The sequence below is a fragment of the Rhizoctonia solani genome, chromosome 12 (assembly GCF_016906535.1).
Source record: "Rhizoctonia solani chromosome 12, complete sequence".
Classification (NCBI taxonomy): domain Eukaryota; kingdom Fungi; phylum Basidiomycota; class Agaricomycetes; order Cantharellales; family Ceratobasidiaceae; genus Rhizoctonia; species Rhizoctonia solani.
The window spans coordinates 1,325,884-1,348,940 of record NC_057381.1 but is presented as its reverse complement, the minus strand read 5'-3'; the positions used below and the strand labels follow the sequence as shown (position 1 = coordinate 1,348,940).

Here is a 23,057-nt window from a genome sequence, read left to right as displayed (position 1 = left end):
TAAGTCAGTTGGGAGAGTTTAAGGCCTTGAAAGCAGCATATACACTTTAATTTAGTGCAATCTCAGTCAAATAAATTACTAACAAATCCAGATAAGTTCTAGTAGGTAACTAAGACTCAATACTAACTTTCATACAATAGGTATAAGCATAACCAACCACCTGCATCTGCATTAATTGCTTGATTACTTGTTAAGTGTAGGGATCACCCTGATTACTAACCTAATTTACCCTCATATAGCTAGTCAATTGCCTTTCATACCCATATATAATTGACCTATTAATCACTTTATTATATTTTGTACTTAATTACATAGTCCCTAAAACTCTACTCTATAACATGTATGGAACTGAGTAGGAACTGCTTAAGGCAGTGAGGAGGCTACCTACAACAACTAACTATCTAAGTACAACAACCAAGGCCTTAAGGGCGTTGGCAAGCTATGTATCTACAATGAGAGAGCTGCTTAAGGCAACAAATACAGGGTGTGTCTGAGTAGTTACTGGCTCTAAGGCCTTGTACAGTTTCTTGGGGATACAACAAGAGGTAATTGACCTGGGTGTTACCATGGTTGGTTGGCCTCTTTATATATTACAAAGTAAGCTTAATTACAAATACAATCTATGTGTGAAAGGAAGCTGTGTATATAAAATAAGAACCCTGCTCTGCTAGCAGCCTTACTCATGCATACGTGTCACTGACATGTCATGATGATGTCATTGAGTGGAGGTGGCTACGTATGATGAGGTAAGCGCAGATGGGGATGTGGCTTGGCACTTAGCATATGATATAAGTGCCAAGGTCACATGATTGGAAATGTTGTCTGTTTATCTTTGTTTAAAATTGAGAAAATGGGAATAAATTCCCTGGTATCAATTGTGTCTACAACAACAGAGATGTGGGGAACTATTGATGGAGGAGCCATGTTGTGCATTGTAGACATGGTAGTCTTGGTCCAAATCAAATACCTATTCAGGAAGCTAACTCCCTCCAACATTGTGTGCCAAATGGCAAATGGAAATTGGGTCCCCTTGATGGGTAGAGGCATGGTGTTGTATGCCACTGTAAGGTGGGTACATGCTAGCAAAGGTGGGCACTTAAGGCCGTACTACTACAAGCAAGACTTATGTAAACTAACTATGGGCTATCTACTAGCGCTTAAGGCGCTCTATTACTATCTACTGTTGACAGGGGGCCTTAGGCCTGGGAGGTGTGATAAGTGAAGCAAGGGGGTTAGCTTCTGAACTACTAAGGCCAGCTACTCAGCTGGCTTCTGATATCCTCCTCTAATGGGTAAGAGACAAGTTAAAATCAACTTGGGGTTTCCAAGCAATTTTCCTGCTGTTTATGTAGACAAACTAACTATATACATGTGGTCTGTGTGTGTGAAAAGAAGACTACATGTGAAAAGAGAAGTGTGCTACAGGCTGCGCCAAAGCATGGATTTCTCCTAAGCGCCCTTGGCATAGCATCTTGGCGCGGCATCTTGGCATAATAAGCGCCAAGATCATGTGATTAAAAAAACATAAGATATCAAGTCGTAAAAAATACTAAAAATAATAGAAAAATTGTCCAATTACAATGGTATAGTTCTCAAGGGTGTAACACATGGGCACCATCATCCATTGCAAGTGCTCCTGGCCAATTGAATTTGAAGTCTTAGACTTGGGAGGATTGTTTGAGATCTTATTGGGAAAAAACTGGCTTAGGCAGGCAGAAGCCAAACAGATATTCAAGGTGGATGCAATCACATTGACCTCAGATACAGGTCCTAGGTACATTGAGAACAAAAACCCAAGAGGCAGACAACTGCCAGTCAAACCCAAAGGGCCAAGACCAAACAGCAGACCAGTGGTACTGCAGGTCCATGCTTTGCCAGCAGGGCCAGAGTCAACGCAAACACCCCCAAGCCCAAGTCCACACCCACACCCACTGTGCTGCAGCAAAAGACTCCTGAACAAAGGAAACAGAACCTCAACAAGTAGAGGCTGGATGGCCAAACAGGCCCTGGTTGAATACAAGTGCTATAGTCAGAGCAAAGAGTCAGAGTTGAGAACACTTGATAACCCAAACAATTGGGCAGAGAGGCATTGGCAAGAGGCACAAGCAGAGGCAGAGGACAGGCAAATGAGATCAATCATGCTCACCAAAGAGGAGGTGCCTACACCAGCTGTAACTCAACCCCTTGAGGATGTACTCACACATGCCACAAGAACAAGAGCAAGGAAGAGAGGTCCAGAGTTAGGTACACAGTTGGCTACAACTGCAGCAGTAAACCTGAAGTCCAAACACAAAACAAACCTGTTTAGCCCCAAACAAGTAGCAGAAATCCTACAAAAAGTCCACATTGGACTGGACCTGTCACCAGACCAGAGAACTGCAGCACAGAGTGTGATCCAGGAGTTTGCAGATGTCTTTGCACTTAACCTTTCCAAAGTCTGTGCAGTTAATTTCTTGAAACTCTGCTTAGATATCCTGGCAGCTGCAGTGTTCCCTATGAGAGCAGGTCAGAGGCAGATGACTGAGCTGCAGAAGCAAGCACTTTACAGGATGTTGGACAAGCTAGAGGCAGCAGGAGTCATCAAACAGGTCATGCAAGATCAGGTTAAAGCAGTCTCACCTATCAGCCTAGTACCAAAACCAGGAGGCATCAACCTACCCACAACAGAGTACCTCCAACGCCTGGCCAACTTGGAGTGTCAATGTTATGGCATACCAATCCAATTCCCCAAGGCAGGGTTCCACAAACCAGGACAACAGAGAGAACAGCCACCCCCAGCTAAGTGGCAACTGGTCCAGAACTTTGCATCAGTAAACCAAGTGACCTGGGTATACATGTTCCCAATGAGAGACCTGGTGTTGTAGACACAGTCAATACCACGGAATTTATTCCAATTTTCTCGAATTTAAACAAAGAAGAACAAACTACATTTTCAGTCATGTGACCTTGGTGCTTATATCATATGCTAAGCGCCAAGCCACATCCCCATCCGCACTCAAAAAGCACATGTAGTGTCATAACCCATATCTGGAGGGGTTATTACCATATATATCCACTGTCAAAGATATATATAGTATATATGATGCACAGTGATATATTAATAATATAAGTTGCTGGGGGACGTTGCACTCCCCCCGCCCCCCTAGCCGCGGGCCAATGTTAAGGGAGCCCGCGGGCGAGGTCTGAATAATATATTATTATAGAAGAGATTATGTCATCCCCCCCCCCACCTCAAATCCGTAGTAGTTTCGTATAGTATTTGATAAAGGACTGGAGGGGGGGAGGTCATGTGACCTGGACTTAGAGAATATCACTAAGTCCAGCCATGTCGACCATAAGTCTCTTATATGTGGGAACCTGGAGGTTCTGAGTGCATATGTGCGAGTATATGCGTGCTTGCGGTCATGTTGGTGTGCAACATGAGTGTGTTGGAGGCTTGACAAGGTCAGGACTCATGGACAGAATGGAGTGGGTCATGACATTGCCCCCCCTTTTGCACATAGTTTAGGGGACATGAACTTGTGCCATTAGAAAAGATATCTGGATAGATATCTTATTAGGTGTCAAGTTTCCCTAAGTACAATTGTGCAATGAGTTGTTCTGAGGTCACCTGACTTGTTCTTGGTCATGTGATCCTTATTGGAATGTTGTTTTCTTCCTGTGGGAAAGTTCCCACACTACAGTCTTTGTAAAGCAACTTCTCAAGTCTTCTGGAAGTTCCTGGTTAGCAACATATTTCATGGTTGCTTGGTTACTGTATGGTGCCATTTTATTGTTCAGAAAGGATTGGTATAGTAAGTCATTTCCCTCTGATTCAGTTTCTTGGCCCCCATGGTATAAAGAAGAGGGCAGTGGGAGGTGGGATAAGTCATCAACATGTCTCAATGCCCAACTGCCAGCGCCACTCCCTCCACAGTCTTGGATTCACAGCCTTCAGGGCTGTTGGATGCCACCCCCTATGTTTCCCAGATTGCATCTACTGTGTGGCAGAGTCAAGAGCTGCCTCTGTCACAGCTCACTCCCAGGACTCTCAAAAGAAGGTTGGATCTGGACTCCCAAGAAGAAGGAGTAAGTGGCCTTGTTTGCTAGCAAAATCTTTTTACTAAAAGATAACTGTAAAGTCACAGATATCCTGCGTGCTTCCCCCCTTGTCCAGGCGTTGGTTAGCAGTGCCCAGCGACAGGGAAGACTTAGAAAATGGAGGAAGCTCCATTGTCCCATCCATGGCTCCATTGGAGTCAAGGGAATCTATTGTTCCTGCAGACCCTGAAGGGCAGGAGGACATTGGGGTTCTTCCCCAAGAAGGAAGGCGCTTCCGTCGTAAGGGGAAGTGTTATCTTCTCACTTATGCTTGTTATGTCAAGAGTGAGGAGACAAGGGAAACCTCTCGCCATGAGGTTATAAAAGAGTAAGTAGTTATACCCAGGATGTTTTTACTTTTACTGAAGATTATTCAAGTCTTGTAGATCATCTTCTTACTCTGAGGAGTGGGGCAAATTCCCTTTTGGAGTATGCCATGGGGGTCACTGAGTCCCATGACCTGAGGGAAGGTGAATGGCAGCCTGATTGGCATTGCCATGTTATTGTTTGGGCCAGGACCCTCATCTCATCAGAGGCCCTGAACCTATGGAAGTATAAGGGAGTGCGCCCTCATGAGCGTCTTCTTGTACTTAGGGATGATAAGGGAAGGTTTGCCCCTTTATCAGCCTATGAGTATCTCAAGAAGGAGGCAGATGCCTGGGAGGCAAGATATGGGAACCTTACAGAGGAGTTCTTATTAGGCCAGTGCCCTGCAGGGTTGAAGGCTAAGACCAATGTAAGTCCCTGGTTATGGAAAGAGGTTCTCAGCTGATGGTTCTCTTATTACAGCGTAATGAAGATTTTGCCTATGCCATGGAGGCAGAGGATGCTGAGGGATTTTTTGGTCGCTTAAAGGAGCGCCAACCTCGTGATATGGCCATGGGGTATAACAACCTCAAGGCTTTCACTGGTTACTTCTACAGGGACAAGGGTGCCCTTCCTCAGGGTGTATGTGAACCCAAGGCCCTTAAGAAGTAAGTCCTCTTCTTTTTCATCATAGAAGAGAATGTTGACAAGTTGTTACCAGGGCTACAGTCAACTTGCCACCTGGTGTTCAGGAGTGGGTTGCTTCCAATATATTGGAACGTGACCCTGAATCTGATCGTGGTAAGATCCTTGTTTTGTGGGGGCCCTCAGAAACAGGGAAGTCAGCCCTGGCTTGTTCTTGGGGGCACCATATTAGGTTCAGGCAGAACCTCAACTCTGATGAGTTTAGTGACCATCCTATGGTTCAGTATGCAGTGCTGGATGATATGGATTGGTCCAAGGTTCCTTTGAAGATGTGGGTGCAGGAAGACTTCAACTTCCGCACTAGTTATAGATCAGAGCGCCATTGCCAATGGGGGCGTTCTACTGTTATATGTTCCAATTCTAAGCCTTCTGTATTTGCTGATTGTAGTTATGCCACAGTTGATGGCAAGAATTGGATTGACACCAATTGTACCTTTGTGTATATTGGTGATAAGCTGTATTAGAAAGTTCCTCTTTGTCTTGTCTTTCCTTGTCTTGTCTGTTTTGGTTCCTGTCTTAATAAAGGCATCCTTTCTCTTCCTCCATTTGGCATTTAGAGATAAAATGATTCTTGGAAGATCGGATAAGACACATGGTTACTAAGAAGGATCAAACATTGGAAGAAAAGGAAGAAGAGAAGAATGTAAGGTAACTAATGGAATGTTACATATTTCATCACATTCCATCAGCATAATCCAAGGGATTCCATTCGTTCATGGCCTTGTTACTTTCAAGGTCAGACTCATGTCCTCCTTCATCACTTAGTTCATGGATTGCTAAGTTAGATATACTTCTGCTCAGATCATTCTGAGCTGCTTGCATGGCCCATTGTTTGAGCCAGTCATGTAGATCCTCTATGCTCATTTCGCGTTCTAGGATCATGTAATAGACATCCTCAGGAGTGAGGTTGTCCACATAGCCACCTAAGCCTGATGGCAGTTTGTTTTTCCAGTTTTCAATTTCCGCAGCCAGCCATTCCCTTACTGTTGAGATTGGTATCCACCATTCAGGATCAATTTCCTCAATGTCTAGATGCCACTCTGCCAACTTCCTTGTGTGCTTTAGCACTGGGGCCCTCACTACATCCTCCACAGAGGCACCCACATTACCTCTACACACAAAGAACTTGGTACTTTGCATTAGTTTGGGTTGTTTTGGTGGCTCACTGCCAACCCAGCGGAGGTATCCCCTGATTGGACAGCGTAGGGTTCTTCCAATCCAGTAGCATTTCCATCGTTGACCCATTGGTATGTAATCAAGGGTTGCTGAGGGATCAAGTAGTTTGGCATAAGCCTTGGATTGTTGGAAGGAGTCACATCTTGTGATGACCTTATGCCAGTCATAGATGTTGGTGATAGGGGGTTGATCATTCCCCATGTCCCAGCCCATGGATGGATCTGGGGGTGCCCATTGATCCAGGTTGTCCTGGGACCAAGGGAACTCGGTCCTGTGCTCACTGGATCTGTCAAGGTGGTAAGAGGTGGCATCTCCAGTGGCCTTGGAGATCCTGGTCTCTGTTCTGATGGCAGGCATGATGTCTTAGTAATGGGGATGGATAAGAAAGTAGTGGTGCCAGTGGTGGTTTGAGATGACTTCCCAGGCATGGGATGCCTTCCTTTATACCCTGGGTTGCCAGGACCCTTATCTTTCCGCTTGTCAGACCCTTTATTGCCCTTTGCCCTAGGGTCACGTGATTTCCTATGTTCTTCAGTAGCATGGTTTGTTCTCCCACACACCTCACATTGGATTTCAGTAAACCCTGATTTATCGGAATTGGATTCACTGTGGTTCTCAGCCTCCCAGAGGGAAGACAAGGGAAGTATTTTATCCAATTCATCAATCACCTCCTGAGAAATGCCTCGATCCAGCATTTCCTGTTCCATCTTTAGATGGTTGTCAATATGTTTCTCCAACCTTTTGACTCCCATTACTAGTTCCATTAAGAATCCATAGACCTTTTGGGTACTTGTAAGGTGGTCATTAGTAATCCGTTTCCTGTTTGCCTCAGTTTTTGGTGGTTGAGTTTCCTCAGGGAATTTGGCAAAGAAGTCTTCAATAAAATCCTTCACTGTCTTATTCCTGGTTGCCTTATCTACCAAAGGGGTTTCCTTTTCCCTGGTGGCAGGGTCCTCCAAGGGTGTGTTATTCCCTGGATTCTCATGCCTAGGGTCTAGGATCCTAGCTGTGGCAAGTTGAAATGATTCCATATCCGGTTGGTCAGCCTGTTTAGAAGGGGTGATTCCTACTCCTTCCTGATGTCCCTGTTCCATGCCTTGCATAGGAGATGTCAGCTCCATGACATGATCATGTTCAGGGTTATCCAATTGGGGCAAAGTCCCAAATACACGCCTAGGTTGCATCTTATGAAATCCCATATTGTTGCAAAAGGCCAAATAGAGCACTATAATAGTCTCTATTACTCGCAAGTTCTAAGATATACCTATCTTAGTCAGTAAGAAGCAAAATAGCGCAACCCACAAAGGAAGTCTTTAGCTATCTGCAAGTAGCAGACAAGAAGTCTCAGTTAGTAAGCAGCAAAATAGCGCAACCCACAAAGGAAGTCTTTAGCTATTTGCAAGTAGAAGACAAGAAGTCTTAGTTAGCAAGAGGCAAAATAGCGCAACCCACAGAGGAAGTCTTTAGCTATTTGCAAGTAAAGCAGTGGACACCTAGGGTCCTAGTGATGAGAAGACTCTGACAGTACTTCTTATCACAAATCAGATAGAAGGATCAGTGGAGATCCTTTGTTGACAGTTGTTGATAGTTGAATTTCAAATAAATCACGCAGTTGCTTTTTTTTGAGGTGTAGCAACACCTGCTTGTCCCTATAGGTTGTAAGACAAGGGAAATCAAGCTGGCTTTCTAAGCAGCTTGTTCCACCCCTATATATACCTGGGCATCACTTGGGTCTATATACATATTTCAAATAGGAGCACAGCCTCTTGGAGCCGGAGCACAGCCTCAAGAAGCAGTATGAGTCAAAGAACCATGTGGCAGTGCTTGATTAGCCAATCAGATGCCAAGAAATACACCAGTGAGGTGAGGTCTTGGCGGAGTTGGTTCTATTTTTAGCACATGATCACGTGGAACACCGCTTAAGTATGACTCATACTCTTGGCATGCACAGCCACAATATAAGTATGACTCATCCAATTTCCATATATGGTAATCCTATTCCCCAATCCGGCCCGGTTTTACCCGGAGATCAAGCACAGCCATCATCATGTGATTGTGGCAGTGCAGGTAGTACTTGATGACTAAGCATTTGTCATTATGCTTGGTCATAGTTGATTTGTCATTCATGAGTTGGTCATGTGACCTGGTTGCTGACTAAGCATTTGTCATCCTGCTTAGTCATACTTGATTTGTTATCAATGAGTTGATCATGTGATCTGGTTGCTGACTCATCAGAGTTCAGCTGACTAAGCTTAGTCATCCATCCATTTCATCTTCTTTCCTAATTTGGAAAGGGGATTGCCATTTTTGGTAAGTCTAGGTTGCTTAGTCTCTATTTGTCTTGAAAGTCTTCTTCAAGTTATGTCTCTTTCCTAATTAGGAAGGTGAGTTACCATAAATGGTAATCTGACGTCGTGTTGTTGGGACAATATGTTGTGCATCAGTGATGTAGGGGCATTAGTCATCCCTACATCCCCTATAGGCAATACATATACACATATATATGTATATATATACTGGGTATAGGTAAGCAGCTTGATTTCAATGTCATAACCCATATCTGGAGGGGTTATTACCATATATATCCACTGTCAAAGATATATATAGTATATATGATGCACAGTGATATATTAATAATATAAGTTGCTGGGGGACGTTGCACTCCCCCCGCCCCCCTAGCCGCGGGCCAATGTTAAGGGAGCCCGCGGGCAAGGTCTGAATAATATATTATTATAGAAGAGATTATGTCATCCCCCCCCCCCACCTCAAATCCGTAGTAGTTTAGTATAGTATTTGATAAAGGACTGGAGGGGGGGAGGTCATGTGACCTGGACTTAGAGAATATCACTAAGTCCAGCCATGTCGACCATAAGTCTCTTATATGTGGGAACCTGGAGGTTCTGAGTGCATATGTGCGAGTATATGCGTGCTTGCGGTCATGTTGGTGTGCAACATGAGTGTGTTGGAGGCTTGACAAGGTCAGGACTCATGGACAGAATGGAGTGGGTCATGACATGTAGCCACCTCCACCTGATGACATCATCAGTGACACGTATGCATGAGTAAGGCTGCTGGCAGAGCAGGGTTCTTATTTCATATAGTTAGCTTCCTTTCCCACACACGCTGTATTTGTAATTAGTCCACCCTGTAATATATAAGGAGGCCAACCAACCATGGTAACACCCAGGTCAATTACCTCTTGTTGCATCCATCTTACTGTACAAGGCCTTAGGCCAGTAAACCACTTAGATACATGCCTTAAGCGTTGACCCTACTGTACATACGTAGCTAGTTGCTGCCTTACAGCATGTGACCACTGTAGTTAGTTAGTTCATTGTTGCAGGTAGCAACTCCCACTGCCTTATGCGGATCTTACTTAGTACTTACAGCTGCAAGCACCCGCTGCCTTGACGCCCCCTAAGGACATCTGGGACACCTGGCAGCCAAACAAAGGGCTGTGGCAGGGCACCACTTTGTCAGTGTAATGAACTTACAGGCAGGGTTCCATGCAATCCCAATTGCAGTGGAGAGCATCCCATACACTGGATTCTATGTGGATGGCAGGGGACACTACATATACAAACAGATGCCTTTTGGGCTCACCAGCGCCCCAACAGTCTTCCAGGAGATGATTGCATTGGCATTCCACAATCTACTAGGGAAAATACTTGAAGCTTGGATGGACAACCTAGCAACAGCAGCAAACACATTTGACAAGGGCATGCAGAACATATGTACTATATTCAACTGGTGTTGCAAAAAGAAGATCTCCCTGTTGGCATTGAAAATGGTCCTATTCATGACAGAGGCAGTATTTGCAGGCGCAAGAGTGTCATAAGCTGGAATTTGCCCAGACTTGGCCAAAGTTTGGGTTATTCTAGAATGGCTGGAGCCACAGACGGTCTTAGAGGTCATGAGTTTCATTGGGCTCACCAATGCCTACCAATCCAAAATCCAAGACTATGCACAAATTGCCCAACCCCTACAGGGCTATACTAGGGGCATGAGATCAGCAGACTCACCAAGAGCAGAATACAGGAGAGCACTGCAAGAAACCCAAGTCACACTGAGCAAGGAGGCCAAGAAGTTGTTTGCAAGGCTAAAGACAATACTCACCTCAGATTTGGTCCTGAGAGCCCCAGTATACAATGGTTGGCCATTTATTGTCACAACTGATGGATCTAAATATGGCTTTGGTGCAGTTCTAGCTCAGGAATGGGAAGAATTGGGAGTAAATGGTGCAACCAAGAAAGTGAGGTACCCAGTTGCCTTTGCCTCCAAACAGACATCCCAGGCCAAAGAACACTACATCCCATTCCTACTCAAGTTTGCTGCTCTCAAGTTTGCTTTCAACAAATTTGAGAGTATGATATTTGGACAGATCATTGAACTCAAGACAGACTGTAAGGTGTTGGCAGACCTCATAGGGAACAAGAAGTTGAACTTGACCCACAAACAGTGGAGGGAATTTGTCCTTGCAAGAGATATACAAGCGGTCAGACACAGACCAGGGAGCACCAACACAGTCTGCAATGCGTTGTCAAGGGTTCACAAGAGCTGCAGAGACCTCTACAGGGCCCCAAAAATCTTGGGAGCACTCTGGGACTTGCTATTGTTGGCAAGCATTCCAGAGCGTTTGGTATGATGCTTGGAAGTGCTTGTGGAGCGCTCCCAAGTGGTTGCCAAGCAATCCAGATCCGTTGGATCCTAACAAGGAGGCTCCCAAAACTGGAGCACTCCAGAGTGCTCCTGGGTTTTTGGGGCCCCTGTAGAGACAACAACACAGGACCAGGGAGGCTTGAAACAGTCAACCCAGGATGGGAGGCACAGAAGCAGCTTGTCAATGATTTATACCATTTGGCTCCAGACAACAGTTCAGCATACTTGCTTGATTGCTTTGCAGGGGACCCCTACTTTGAAGAAATTCTGACGCACCTGTTGTTCAAGGCTGGATTGTCAACCCCAGAGAACCCAGACAAAGTGGCAGCTAGCAAACAAAGAGCACACCAGGCATCAGGATACTTTGCCAATGATGGGAAGCTATGGCTAGTTGGCAGAAAGAATGGACAAGCAGGAACAAGAGTCAAATGCATACCAGAGTTGGAAGGACCAGAGTTGGCAGCATCAGTCCATGCAGCAGGAGGTCATTTTGGCAGAGACATGACAGTCATTGCACTACAGCAATGTTACCACTGGCCCCACCTCAGGCAAGATGCAACATTGGCAGTAACCACATGCGCTAGATGCAAGAACTTTGGACCCTGGCTGCTATCAGCCCTGCTCAAACCAATTACCAGGGCTTGACCCTTTGACCTCCTAGTGGCAGACTATGTCTTGTTCCCAGAAGGCCAAGGAGGATTCAAGAATATCTTACTTGTGGCAGACATGTACAGTTGGTTCTTATTTGCATTTCCAACTCACAAGCCTGGCACCAGGAAATTCACTGTGGACTTGTTAGCTAGAATATTGAGTATGCTCATGAAACCCAGCTTGGTTATGACCAATGGAGGAAGTCACTTTGACTGCAAGGAGGTCCGCCAATGGGCCAGCAGCTGCAACACACAACTTATTAAGACGCCGGCATATGCGCCCTGGACAAATGGACCAGCGGAAGGATACGCAAAGCTCCTTGCAGGCAGGATCAAACGCCTCTGTGCCCCAGATCTTGGCATAGACCCAGACGCTGACCACAACCCCATGTCCACACCAGCAGCTTGGCCCAAACACCTTGATGAAGCAGTAGCACAGCTAAACAATAGGGTACTACCATCCCTTGGATATTCTCCACGCAAACTCCTAACTGGCATCCTATCCCCCAAGCAAAAAGCCAAGATTGGTATACAAATACAAGACCCTACACAAGAGGAGGTAGATGTCAATATGGCACTCACGTATGCACTCCGCATGGATGGATACGCCAAGGCCCTACAGCACGCAACCAGGCGGAAGCGCCAGTTTGACAAAAAGGTTAAGCCAGCAGACTTCAAAGCTGGGGACCTAGTACAGAAATATGATGCATGCCTAGATGAGACCCATAGCTCTCTCTGCAAACTTGCCCCACAATGGTCAGGCCCTGTTTGCATAGTTTTGAAAGCCACCAACTCTTATGTTCTTGTAGACCTTGAGGGTAACACCTTCTCAGCAGCTGCCCACTCACGCCTCCTGCGTCCATTTATCCCCTCACCTGGTACCCCGTTAGACAACTATACCTGTGCACTTGCACTGGCACAACGCTTGGACTCAAACACCACGCAACCAGCCACACCCATAGACCACTCATTGCTACCAGTCACGCCCAGACCAGAAGACAAGATACCATTAGCACAAAACAACAAGACGCAACCCACAAGCCCAGACAAGGAAGCTGACAAACCAGACAAAAGTGCCTGAACAAGTACGACAATATCCGCATTGGACCCTCTCCCTTTATTTTAGCATTGTTTTCTATTCTTTACTCTCCCCTTCTACTTCCCTCATTCACGCTTAGTAGACAATTATTTATTAGCTTACATAGCCTCACACAACATGTATAGTGTAGTACAGCCTAGTAGTAGTAGTTCCAAGGGCGGACCTGGCCTTGAGGGGGGACCTGTAGTAGGGGCTGGATCCTGTATATAGTCTGGGTCACATGACCCAATACATCCATCTCTCTTGACCACACTACGGCGTGTCCACTGCCCACCGTCTGCCCCTTCTGCCACATCGCCCGCAGCAGCAGCATCCATTGCCACCTTGTTGGACAACAACTCCAATTTGATTCCTACAGTGGCACGCCAAGTCACTTGAATGGTTGCAATGTTCTGATCCCCTCAAGCTGTCTTGAATGCATACCCAGAGCTCCAACAAGCCATTGAGGATGGGTCAGAGGCAACACTCCGCACCACTGCATTGCCAGCGTAAGTGGTTCTTCATTATATAAATGACTTGCATTCTTACTGCAAAACTATAGTGAAAAAATTTGTTACAATATATGCAAGGAGTTGGAGCGCATACAACCGGATTTCTTTGAGCAACTAGGCGCCATGGAGAGCAATTCCAGAAGGTATGTGCGGCAAGATGTAAGTGTAATTTCCCTTGTTCATGTGTCTTTATTCAATTAATATTATCTACAGCTTGGTGTTGGTCAAAGTGGTGCAAAAGCTGAAGACAATAACAAGGTGAAACACAGTATTGTTCACTGGCAAGAATGGTTCTCCCCCCTTAGTAAACGAGCCAAAAACCATTCAGGGCCTATCCCACCTGGAATGTGCTCGCCTACTTGCACCAATTACGGTGGACTTTGACGATGAAGAGTAAGCAAGATATTTGTGTCATTGAATCAAAATACTTACTACAACATCTAGAGAGAGGCGTCAATTCACTGAATGTGATAACCCGCCTATGATCTCAAGCCACTGGCCACGTGCATTGTATCTAGACAACAACGGCAATCCTACACAACCTTCAAAGGGCCTTCTCCAAGGCAATTTACTCTACAAGGTGAGTTTTGTTGAAGCGCAGGTGTGTTGATGCTAGATGTAATGTATACTCAGCTTCAACTATGATATAGCAAACTGAATTCAATGTACCTAGATGTAATGTATACTACAGGTACTTGTGAGATAACATGAAAAGATAGAAAATAATCCGTACTTTACCTCAGCTTCAACTATGATATAGCAAACTGAGGTTTACATGAAAAATTCCATGAGCATATATGCAAATAGTACAAACAGATACAAACGCGTCACGTGGACACGTATACAGGTTATCTAGTTATGATACTGATATTACAACACGCCCACTCAGAATCATGACGGAATAAAAGAGAAAAAATAGAGAGAACTATGCCATACCCATATCTGTAATGAACTTTGGAAATTTAAGTTGTCCAAGGGGCTTTGTAAGCACGTCGGCAACTTGTTCATTGGTAGGGATAAATTTAAGTTCTATCTCCTTGAATGCAATCAATTTGCAAATGAAATGATACTTCACTTGTATATGTTTTGTATTTTGATGATTGCTTGGATTTCTTGCAAGTGCAATAGACAATTGATTAATGGTTAACAGAGCTGTTGGTCTGTTTGTAAGAAAACTGTCCTAGACGTCTGTAAGGACGTCAAGGGCGCGGGCGCTTGTGGCCGTGTGGATGTACAGCAGGTACCGCTTAAGGCGGCAAGGTCTACCCTACAACGTCTAACTACTAAACTACAATGGCCAAGGCCGTATGGGTGGTGGCAAGCTACGTATGTACAGTGGAGTTGACGCTTAAGGCGTGGTAGTGCTACTTAGTGATCTGGCTGTAAGGCCTCGTACAAGTGGGGATGCAACAAGAGGTAATTGACCTGGGTGTTACCATGGTTGGTTGGCCTCCTTATATATTCTACAGTACGACTAATTACAAATACATAATATCCAATATCTAATCCAATAAGAACCCCGCTCCGCAGTCGGCCTTACTCATGCGTACATGTCACTGACGTGTCATAGTGATGTCATCAGGTGGAGGTGGCTACGTGTGCTGAGGTAAGCGCGGAAGGGGACGTGGCTCGGCGCTTAGCGTATGATATAAGCGCCGAAGTCACGTGATCAAAAATGTTGTCTGTTAGCCTTTGTTTAAATCCGAGAAAATGGGAATAAATTCCCTGGTATTGAGTGTGTCTACAACACTGCCCCCCCTCTAAGGGCCTTGGCAGCGCCGAGGGCCTTCTTTTTCATCTCTTTTTTGTATTTTTCTAAAATCTTTTCGGCATTTTTTAGGTTTTCTTGGGGTTCCCATGTGTTTTCTTCTGACCCATAACCCTTCCATTTGACTTGGAAGAACCATTCTCTGTTCCTTTCTTTGGCATCAGTGATCCCCTCCACTTCATATTCCTCTTCTCCGTCTATGGTGACTGGTGGGGGACAATTTTTGAAGGTGCGCTTCTTGTCCCTTTTGACCTTGGATAGGAGTCCCACATAGAAGACGTTGTGGATACGCATAGTTGGGGGTAGCTCAAGTCGGTAGGCGCGGTTGGATATCTTCTCAATAACTTTGAATGGCCCTAAGCGTTGCTCGGTTAACTTGGGGCTCAGGGTCTTGAGATTTACGTTCTTGGAGTCCAGCCATGCTTCTTCTCTGATCTTGAATTCTACTGGGTTTCCGTCTTCTCCGGCTACCATCCGTTGCTTAGATTGTTGTAAGGCAGATTCTACTTCCTTCCATTGTGCCTCCATTGTCTGGGCAAGGTCGTCTGCTTCCGGAACATCTGTTGGTACGTTGGATGGGGTCAAGGTGGGTTCCCATCTGTACAGGGCTTTGAAAGGAGTTTTTCCGGTGCTACTGTGTACGGCGTTATTGTAAGCAAATTCCGCCATGGGGAGCCACTTTGTCCAGTCCTGTTGGTTGATGCCAGAGTATGCCCTTAAGAAGTGTTCAATGGACGGGTTTACTCGTTCTGTCTGCCCATTGCTTTGGGGGTGGTAGGCTGAAGAGTAGTGGGGGTCTATTCCTAAGCGTTTGTACAGGGCTTTCAGGAATTTATTGTTGAATACCCTTCCCCTGTCCGATATTGTCTTTTCTGGCATACCATGGCGTTTCCAGACATTTTCCAGGAATAGGTCTGCTAGTTTGGGCGCTTTCAATTTTTTTGAACATTAGATGAAGATGCCGTACTTAGTGAAGCTGTCAACAATAACCAGGATTGAGTTGAAATTCCCGTCCTTGGGCAGATCTACTATCATGTCATAGGAGATATGTTGCCAGGGTCTGGATGGGAGTTCTAGGGGCTGCAGGGGAATTGAAGCGTACTTAGGTTTGCAAATACGCTGGCAGGTTTTGCAAGAATCCACGTGCCAGTAGGTGTCGGCGCGGATGCCGGGCCAATAGTAATTCCTGCAGATTAATTCCAACGTTTGCTGCCTCCTGGGGTGTCTGGCCAATGGGCTGTCATGGAAGATACAAAGTAGTTCCGTCCTCAGCGTTCCAACGTCAGGGACCACAATTTGTCCTTGGTAGAAAAGTAGGCCCGCTTCCATTTTGTAATCTTTAAACGCGCGTTTGATGGACGGGGGTGCCTTTGACTCATTTTGGAGGAATTGTAATATTTCCTCTAGCGATTTGTCTTGGTCAAGGGCGCCTTTGATCTGGCGTTGGAGCTCCTTCTCAGGGGTGACCAGGGCAACGTTGGCAAATACGAGGTTGGGTAGCATTGTTTGATTGGCGGGGGGAATGTCCGCATGGTTGGATTGTTGTGACAGGGCATCAGGTTTACCGGATTGTTTACCGGGACGGTATACTATCTGGAAGTTGTATCCGGCCAGTAGAAGATGCCATCTTGCATGGCGGCGGTTGAACGTCTGGGATTCCTTCCAGTATTCCAGGTTACGGTGATCAGTGAATACGGTGATGGGGTGTAGAGTCCCTTCCAGGAATATGCGCCAGTACTCAAAGGAGCAAATGATTGCTAGGAGCTCCTTGTTGTGTGTGTTGTAATTCTGCTCAGCTCCTTTGAATGATTCAGAGAGGAAACTGAGGGGGTGTAGGCGACCATCTTCCTGCCGTTGACTGAGTATAGAACCAAGGGCCGCGCCGGATGCATCCGTTTCCAAGAAGTAGGGTTTGGTAGGGTCTGCGTGGCAAAGGACAGGGGCGTTGGTGATTGCGTCCTTCAACCCTTGGAAAGCTTCTTGTTCCTTTGTATCCCATTTCCAAGGGGTGTCCTTCTTGACTAGGTTGTGCAATGGCCTGGCCATGTGGCTAAAATTGGCAACAAATCGGCGGAGGAAGTTGGCGAATCCCAGGAATGATTGAACTTCTTTGATTTTGGTAGGAATAGGCCATTCTTGGACAGCCTGGATTTTGAGCTTATCCAAACTGAAGCCCTTATCCAAGACAATAATACCCAGGTATTCCACAGATGTCACTGTTGTAGACACAATTGATACCAAGGAATTTATTCCCAATTTCTTGATTTTGAACAAAGGCAATCGGAGAACATTTTCAATCACGTGACATCGGCGCTTATATCATACGCTAAGCGCCGAGCCACGTCCCCATCCGCGCTTACCTCAGCACACGTAGCCACCTCCACCTGATGACATCATTATGACACGTCAGTGACACGTATGCATGAGTAAGGCCGACTGTGGAGCGGGGTTCTTATTTGATACAGAATTGCATATAACGTATTTGTAAATAGCTTGTCTGTAGAATATATAAGGAGGCCAACCGACCATGGTAACACCCAGGTCGATTACCTCTTGTCGCATCCCCATTACTGTACGAGGGCCTTAAGCCCAGTAACCCACTTAGCTACTTAGCCCACACCGCCTTAAGCGGCTTTCTCGCTGTAGTTACATAGCTGGTCATTGCCCTTACGGCCTTGGTCATTGTAGTATAGCTGGTCGTCACCGTAGGATAGCTTGCCGCCGCCTTACGCGGTTCTCTACTTAGATACATCCGGCCACAAGCGCCTCCCTCCTTGACGTCCTTACAGACGTCTAGGACACTAGGTAATCAACCTTACGTCGGTTGCAAACCGTTCTGCACCACCCCACTTAGATCCAACAAACGAGAGAGCCTCCTGTACTAGTACAAGGGAAATCAGGTGATCGGACTCGCCTTTTGCTGTTAATAATCAAACCAGCGTCGGTCCCACCTAGTACCAAATTACTACAAGGCAGACAGGTCTTAATTGTCCGCATACCCCAGTCACTGCACCCTCTACCTGCGACCTTAGACAGTCAATCCACCCGCTTGCAGAAAACCTGCTCCACATCACGCCCGCTCACGGCTGCTGATTGGTTGAAAGGACTGTCCAACGCTAGGTTGGTTGAGACAAAGGTTTAGCGTTCGAGTAGTAAAGCAACCTATAAGCCCTGATATAGGCACCCTTGGCTACATAGCCCCCACTTTCCCCACATTGCCCATCATTACCTCCCGCACTCCCTCTCGCGCTTCCTCCCACGCCTCCCAGCGCACCGCTTCCCACCAAGGCCATTCCTACCCTCATGAAATGGCAACCCGCTCCCGGAGCACCGCTCGTCCCCCGTCCCCTCTTGATCAAGGAGAGTTGGGACCCGCTATTTCAGCAACCACCAATGAGCCAACAAGCCTCGAACCCAAGGTCTATGGGGAAGTTTCCCTCAGCCGCGCAATCTCCCTCCTCCTGGGATTGCAAAACCATGTCCTCTGGCTTGAACGGGAACTCAAGGAACAAAAAGAAGCCACAAAGGAAGCCCAAGACTGGATGGGAGCAGTCAATCAAACCCTTGCTTGCGTCAAGGCTAGGGGTGGAAGCCCACACACACCAGAAGACCGGAAACCCCCGGCAATCGAGGCCACGCCCAGGCCCCTATCCAAAACCGACCCTTTTCCAGCGCCTAGTGCGCCCCTCATTGCCTGGGCGAACCCTACCAAGCCCCCCATCACCTTTGCCCAACCAACCCCTGTCCGGGCTCCCCCAAGAGTCCATACTCCCCCTCCATCTTTGCCTATCAGACTCCGCTCCCCCGTTGCCCCTCAGCCAGCGGCTCCTGTAGCCACATACCAAGCCCCTGTCAAGGTGGATCATCCTGACGCCTACATGGGAAAGATTGGGAATGAGTCACAACAATGGCTCACAAGAATGATGGCATGGGTCCGCCTTAATCAGCGCATGTTCCCAACAGATCAGGAGGTACTTTTGTTCCTCCTAATGAACATGAAGGACACGGCAGGAGCGTGGGCGCACCCCCACCTTGACCAACTAGGGTCCCACAGGGCCATTATCCAAACGGTCAAGGACTTCAGGAGGGAATTCCTGGCTGCATTTGGGAACCCGGACGCCACAAGGGCCGCGGAGCGGCAAATCACCCACCTTACTCAGACAGGTACCTGTGCTGAGTATATTACAAAATTCAGGACCATTGCCATGGACCTGGATTGGAACAATGCCGCCCTCCGTGGGCAATTCGCACAAGGCCTCCACTGGGAGGTCAGCCGCCTCATTGCCACTCGAGAACGGCGCCCAACCACCCTCCTGGAGCTGCAGAACGCGGCCCTGGTCATTGACAACGCCCTCCAAGAGGAGCGTGCCAGCCACCCGCCCAAGGGTAGTAAGCCTGGAACTTCCTCCACCCCCAATAGGGGGGCAAGCACCGGCCAACAGGCCACAAGACCAGGACGCCTCTCTAGCAATCCCAATTTTGTCTCCAAGGAGGAGCAAAACCGCCGCCGGGCCAAAGGCCTATGCATCAAATGCGGCAAGTTGGGCCACAAGTTTGCGGAATGCCGCACTGGCTGGAAAGCCACGCCTAAGGAGGAAAGTGTCAAGAAGGAAGCCGCCAAGGTTGGCGAAGAATCTGGACCCGAATTGGGAAAAGATTAAGGGCACCTGCCGCCGCGCGCAAGGGCCCCAAGGACTCTGGCTCATGTATCAAAATTTGTAATATATCTAGTAGTAAAATGTCACCCCTGTTCACCATTTTGATCAAACCAGAGAAAAAAGCGGAACCCCTAGAAGTCCTGATAGATTCAGGCGCCACCTCATCCTTCCTCCACCCCCGTACCGCGGAACTACTCCGCCTTCCACTCATTGACCTCCCTACACCCCGTACCGTCACTATGCTTGATGGGTCAAGCCCCCAGGCAGGCAAGATCTGGAAGAAGGCAGTTCTAACCTTCTCCTTTGATGGCAAGAAGATGACAGAGACCTTCCTTATATGTAACACAGGGTCTCATGCTGCTATCTTAGGATTGAAATGGTTGGATGCCCACAACCCAGAGATTGATTGGAACAGGCGCACCCTTACCTTCCCTCATACAACCCCTGAACATGTGGCCATTGCCGAGGAAGAGGAAGCAGATAAGAACCCCCTTGAAGGAGTACCCTCCAAGTACCATCAATACGCCAAGGTATTCGGGGAAGAAGAATTCAACAAGCTCCCTCCACACCGGCATTACAATATTGGAATAGAACTCACGGAAGAAGGCCCCCTTAACTCCCCTCTTTACAGTATGACAGACGCCGAGTCCGCCACACTCAAGGACTGGCTCAGGGATGAGTTGAAAGCTGGGAAGATCCGCCCTAGCAAATCTTCCATCAGTTCCCCCATAATGTTTGTCCCAAAAAAGGATGGTTCCTGCCGCCTGGTTGTTGACTACCGTCGCCTTAACAATCGCACCAAGAAAAACATTTATCCGCTTCCCCGCCCAGATGATCTTATGGCCCAGCTCCGTGGCGCCAAGATCTTTACCAAACTAGACTTACGATGGGGTTACAACAATGTGCGAGTTAAAGAAGGTGATGAGTGGAAGACCGCATTCCAAACCAAGTACGGCCTCTATGAATCCCTGGTGATGACTTTTGGTTTGACAAACGCCCCTGCCGCCTTTCAGCATTTCATGAACGACTTGTTCAAGGACCTCCTGGATGTATGCGTCATCATTTACCTTGATGACATCCTAATCTACTCTAAGGATGACGCAACACACACCCAGCACGTTCATGAAGTCCTACGGCGCTTAATGGAGAACCAATTGTTCTGTAAGGCATCCAAGTGTACTTTCCACGTCACCTCAGTGGAGTATCTAGGAATAATTGTATTGGATAAGGGATTCAGTCTGGATAAGCTCAAAATCCAGGTGATCCAAGAATGGCCTACACCCACTAAGGTCAAAGAAGTACAATTGTTCCTGGGTTTTGCCAATTTCCTACGCCGCTTTGTTGCCAACTTTAGCCATATGGCCAGGCCATTACATAACCTGGTCAAAAAGGACATACCATGGAAATGGGATACTAGGGAGCAAGAAGCATTCCAAGGGTTAAAAGACGCCATTACCAACGCACCAGTACTATGCCACGCCAATCCTGCCAAACCTTATTTCCTGGAAACGGACGCCTCAGGTGCGGCCTTAGGGTCTATACTCAGTCAACGCCAGGAAGACAGACAATTACACCCCTTAGGATTCCTGTCAGAATCGTTCAAGGGAGCGGAACAAAACTATGATACCCACAACAAAGAACTACTGGCTATCATACGATCTTTTGAATACTGGCGTATATTCCTGGAAGGAACTGCACACCCAATCACCGTGTTTACCAATCACCGCAATCTGGAGTACTGGAAGGAGTCAAGAACCTTCAACCGTCGCCACGCACAATGGCACCTTCTACTAGCCGGTTACAACTTCCAGATTGTCTATTGCCCCGGAAAACAATCAGGGAAACCGGATGCCCTTTCACGCCGTTCAGATCACGCCAACATTCCTCCAGCTGACCAAACCATGCTCCCAGACCCTGTCTTTGCCAACGTTGCACTGGTCTTGCCAGAAAAAGAGTTACAACGCCAGATTGAGCAATCCCTAGACCAAGATGAGTCTTTGGAGGAAATCCTCCAATTCCTCCAAAACAAATCAAAGGCACCACCTTCCATCAAACGAGCATTCAAGGATTATGAAATGGAAGCCGGGTTGTTATTCTACCAAGGACAAATTGTAGTACCAGATGTAGGCACCCTAAGGACGGACTTGCTACAAATATTCCACAATAGCCCCTTAGCTGGACATCCTGGTAGACAACAAACCCTGGAATTGGTCTTGCGCAACCACTACTGGCCTGGCATCCGTGCGGACACCTATTGGCACGTGGACTCCTGTGAAACTTGTCAACAAATCAGGAAGCCCAAGTATGCGTCTATCCCACCTCAGCCTCTAGAACTTCCGACTAGACCCTGGCAACACGTTTCTTACAACATGATCGTGGACTTACCAAAGGACGGAAACTACAACTCAATCCTGGTCATCATTGATAGCTTCACCAAGTACGGGATATTTGTCAAATGCTCCAAAAAGCTGAGAGCCCCGGAACTAGCGGAACTATTCCTGGAACACGTATGGAAACGGCACGGCATGCCCGAGAAAACAGTCTCAGATAGAGGGAGAGTGTTCAACAACAAGTTCCTAAAGGCGCTGTACAAACGCCTGGGAATAGACCCCCACTTCTCCTCGGCGTATCATCCCCAGAGCGACGGACAGACAGAGCGAGTCAACCCTTCCATTGAACACTTCCTAAGGGCCTATTCGGGGGTCAACCAACGGGACTGGACTAAGTGGCTGCCAATGGCGGAATTTGCATACAACAATGCCATGCACAGTAGTACTGGGAAAACTCCTTTCAAGGCCTTATACGGATGGGAACCCACCTTAACCCCGTCCAACGTACCCACAGATGTCCCAGAAGCGGATGAACTTGCCCAAACAATGGAAGCACAATGGAAGGAAGTAGAATTGGCCCTCCGGCAAGCCAAGCAACGGATGACAGCCGGAGAAAGCGGAAGCCCAACGGAATTCAAAGTCGGAGAAGAAGCTTGGCTCGACGCCAAGAATGTCAACCTCAAAACCTTAAGCCCCAAGCTAACAGAACAACGTTTGGGCCCGTTTAAGGTTACCAAGAAAATCTCCGACCGCGCTTACCGGCTTGAACTACCCCCAACAATGCGCATTCACAACGTCTTCTACGTGGGGCTTCTATCTAAGGTCAAAAGGGACAACAAACGCGCCTTTGAGAACCGCCCACCACCAGTCACCGTGGATGGGGAAGAAGAATACGAGGTGGAGGGGATCACTGATGCTGAAGAAAGGAACGGGAAATGGTTCTTCCGAGTCAAATGGAAGGGCTACGGATCAGAAGAAAATACATGGGAGCCTCAAGAAAACTTAAAAAACGCCAAAAAAATTTTAGAAAAATACGAAAAGGAAATGAAAAAGAAGGCCCTTGGCGCTGCCAAGGCCCTTAGAGGGGGGGCAGTGTCGTAGACACAATCGATACCAAGGAATTTATTCCCAATTT

General features: G+C 47.1%; 10 protein-coding genes across 10 annotated transcripts; 6 read left to right on the top strand and 4 right to left on the bottom strand.

The window, feature by feature from the left end:
* Positions 1–1,607: 1,607 nt before the first annotated feature.
* On the top strand, positions 1,608–2,864 carry RhiXN_11669 (Retrovirus-related Pol polyprotein from transposon opus; the record flags this gene model as incomplete). The annotated part of the gene is made up of 1 exon (XM_043331484.1): positions 1,608–2,864. The coding sequence occupies one exon, from the start codon at positions 1,608–1,610 to the stop codon at positions 2,862–2,864; it is 1,257 nt and encodes a 418-aa protein (XP_043184994.1).
* Positions 2,865–3,876: 1,012 nt separating this feature from the next.
* RhiXN_11668 (uncharacterized protein) lies at positions 3,877–5,555 on the top strand (the record flags this gene model as incomplete). Its single annotated transcript, XM_043331483.1, has 5 exons — positions 3,877–4,068; positions 4,122–4,408; positions 4,459–4,816; positions 4,870–5,054; positions 5,108–5,555. 5 exons carry the CDS (start codon positions 3,877–3,879, stop codon positions 5,553–5,555), a joined length of 1,470 nt encoding a protein of 489 aa, XP_043184993.1.
* A 211-nt stretch (positions 5,556–5,766) lies between these two features.
* On the bottom strand, positions 5,767–6,624 carry RhiXN_11667 (Vegetative incompatibility protein HET-E-1; the record flags this gene model as incomplete). The annotated part of the gene is made up of 1 exon (XM_043331482.1): positions 5,767–6,624. The coding sequence occupies one exon, from the start codon at positions 6,622–6,624 to the stop codon at positions 5,767–5,769; it is 858 nt and encodes a 285-aa protein (XP_043184992.1).
* Positions 6,625–6,756: 132 nt separating this feature from the next.
* Positions 6,757–7,451, bottom strand: RhiXN_11666 (uncharacterized protein; the record flags this gene model as incomplete). The annotated part of the gene is made up of 2 exons (XM_043331481.1): positions 6,757–6,771; positions 6,828–7,451. 2 exons carry the CDS (start codon positions 7,449–7,451, stop codon positions 6,757–6,759), a joined length of 639 nt encoding a protein of 212 aa, XP_043184991.1.
* Positions 7,452–9,751: 2,300 nt separating this feature from the next.
* Positions 9,752–10,105, top strand: RhiXN_11665 (Retrovirus-related Pol polyprotein from transposon; the record flags this gene model as incomplete). The annotated part of the gene is made up of 1 exon (XM_043331480.1): positions 9,752–10,105. One exon carries the CDS (start codon positions 9,752–9,754, stop codon positions 10,103–10,105), a length of 354 nt encoding a protein of 117 aa, XP_043184990.1.
* Positions 10,106–10,180: 75 nt separating this feature from the next.
* RhiXN_11664 (Retrovirus-related Pol polyprotein from transposon opus) lies at positions 10,181–13,788 on the top strand (the record flags this gene model as incomplete). The annotated part of the gene is made up of 9 exons (XM_043331479.1): positions 10,181–10,762; positions 10,813–11,410; positions 11,588–12,649; positions 13,082–13,163; positions 13,217–13,325; positions 13,380–13,439; positions 13,495–13,559; positions 13,611–13,746; positions 13,783–13,788. 9 exons carry the CDS (start codon positions 10,181–10,183, stop codon positions 13,786–13,788), a joined length of 2,700 nt encoding a protein of 899 aa, XP_043184989.1.
* Positions 13,789–14,907: 1,119 nt separating this feature from the next.
* Positions 14,908–15,813, bottom strand: RhiXN_11663 (Retrotransposable element Tf2 protein; the record flags this gene model as incomplete). Its single annotated transcript, XM_043331478.1, has 1 exon — positions 14,908–15,813. One exon carries the CDS (start codon positions 15,811–15,813, stop codon positions 14,908–14,910), a length of 906 nt encoding a protein of 301 aa, XP_043184988.1.
* Positions 15,814–15,882: 69 nt separating this feature from the next.
* Positions 15,883–17,225, bottom strand: RhiXN_11662 (Retrotransposable element Tf2 protein; the record flags this gene model as incomplete). The annotated part of the gene is made up of 2 exons (XM_043331477.1): positions 15,883–17,150; positions 17,207–17,225. 2 exons carry the CDS (start codon positions 17,223–17,225, stop codon positions 15,883–15,885), a joined length of 1,287 nt encoding a protein of 428 aa, XP_043184987.1.
* Positions 17,226–18,242: 1,017 nt separating this feature from the next.
* Positions 18,243–19,595, top strand: RhiXN_11661 (Retrotransposon-derived protein PEG10; the record flags this gene model as incomplete). The annotated part of the gene is made up of 1 exon (XM_043331476.1): positions 18,243–19,595. The coding sequence occupies one exon, from the start codon at positions 18,243–18,245 to the stop codon at positions 19,593–19,595; it is 1,353 nt and encodes a 450-aa protein (XP_043184986.1).
* A 77-nt stretch (positions 19,596–19,672) lies between these two features.
* Positions 19,673–23,023, top strand: RhiXN_11660 (Retrotransposable element Tf2 protein; the record flags this gene model as incomplete). Its single annotated transcript, XM_043331475.1, has 1 exon — positions 19,673–23,023. One exon carries the CDS (start codon positions 19,673–19,675, stop codon positions 23,021–23,023), a length of 3,351 nt encoding a protein of 1,116 aa, XP_043184985.1.
* Between the last annotated feature and the right edge of the window lie 34 nt (positions 23,024–23,057).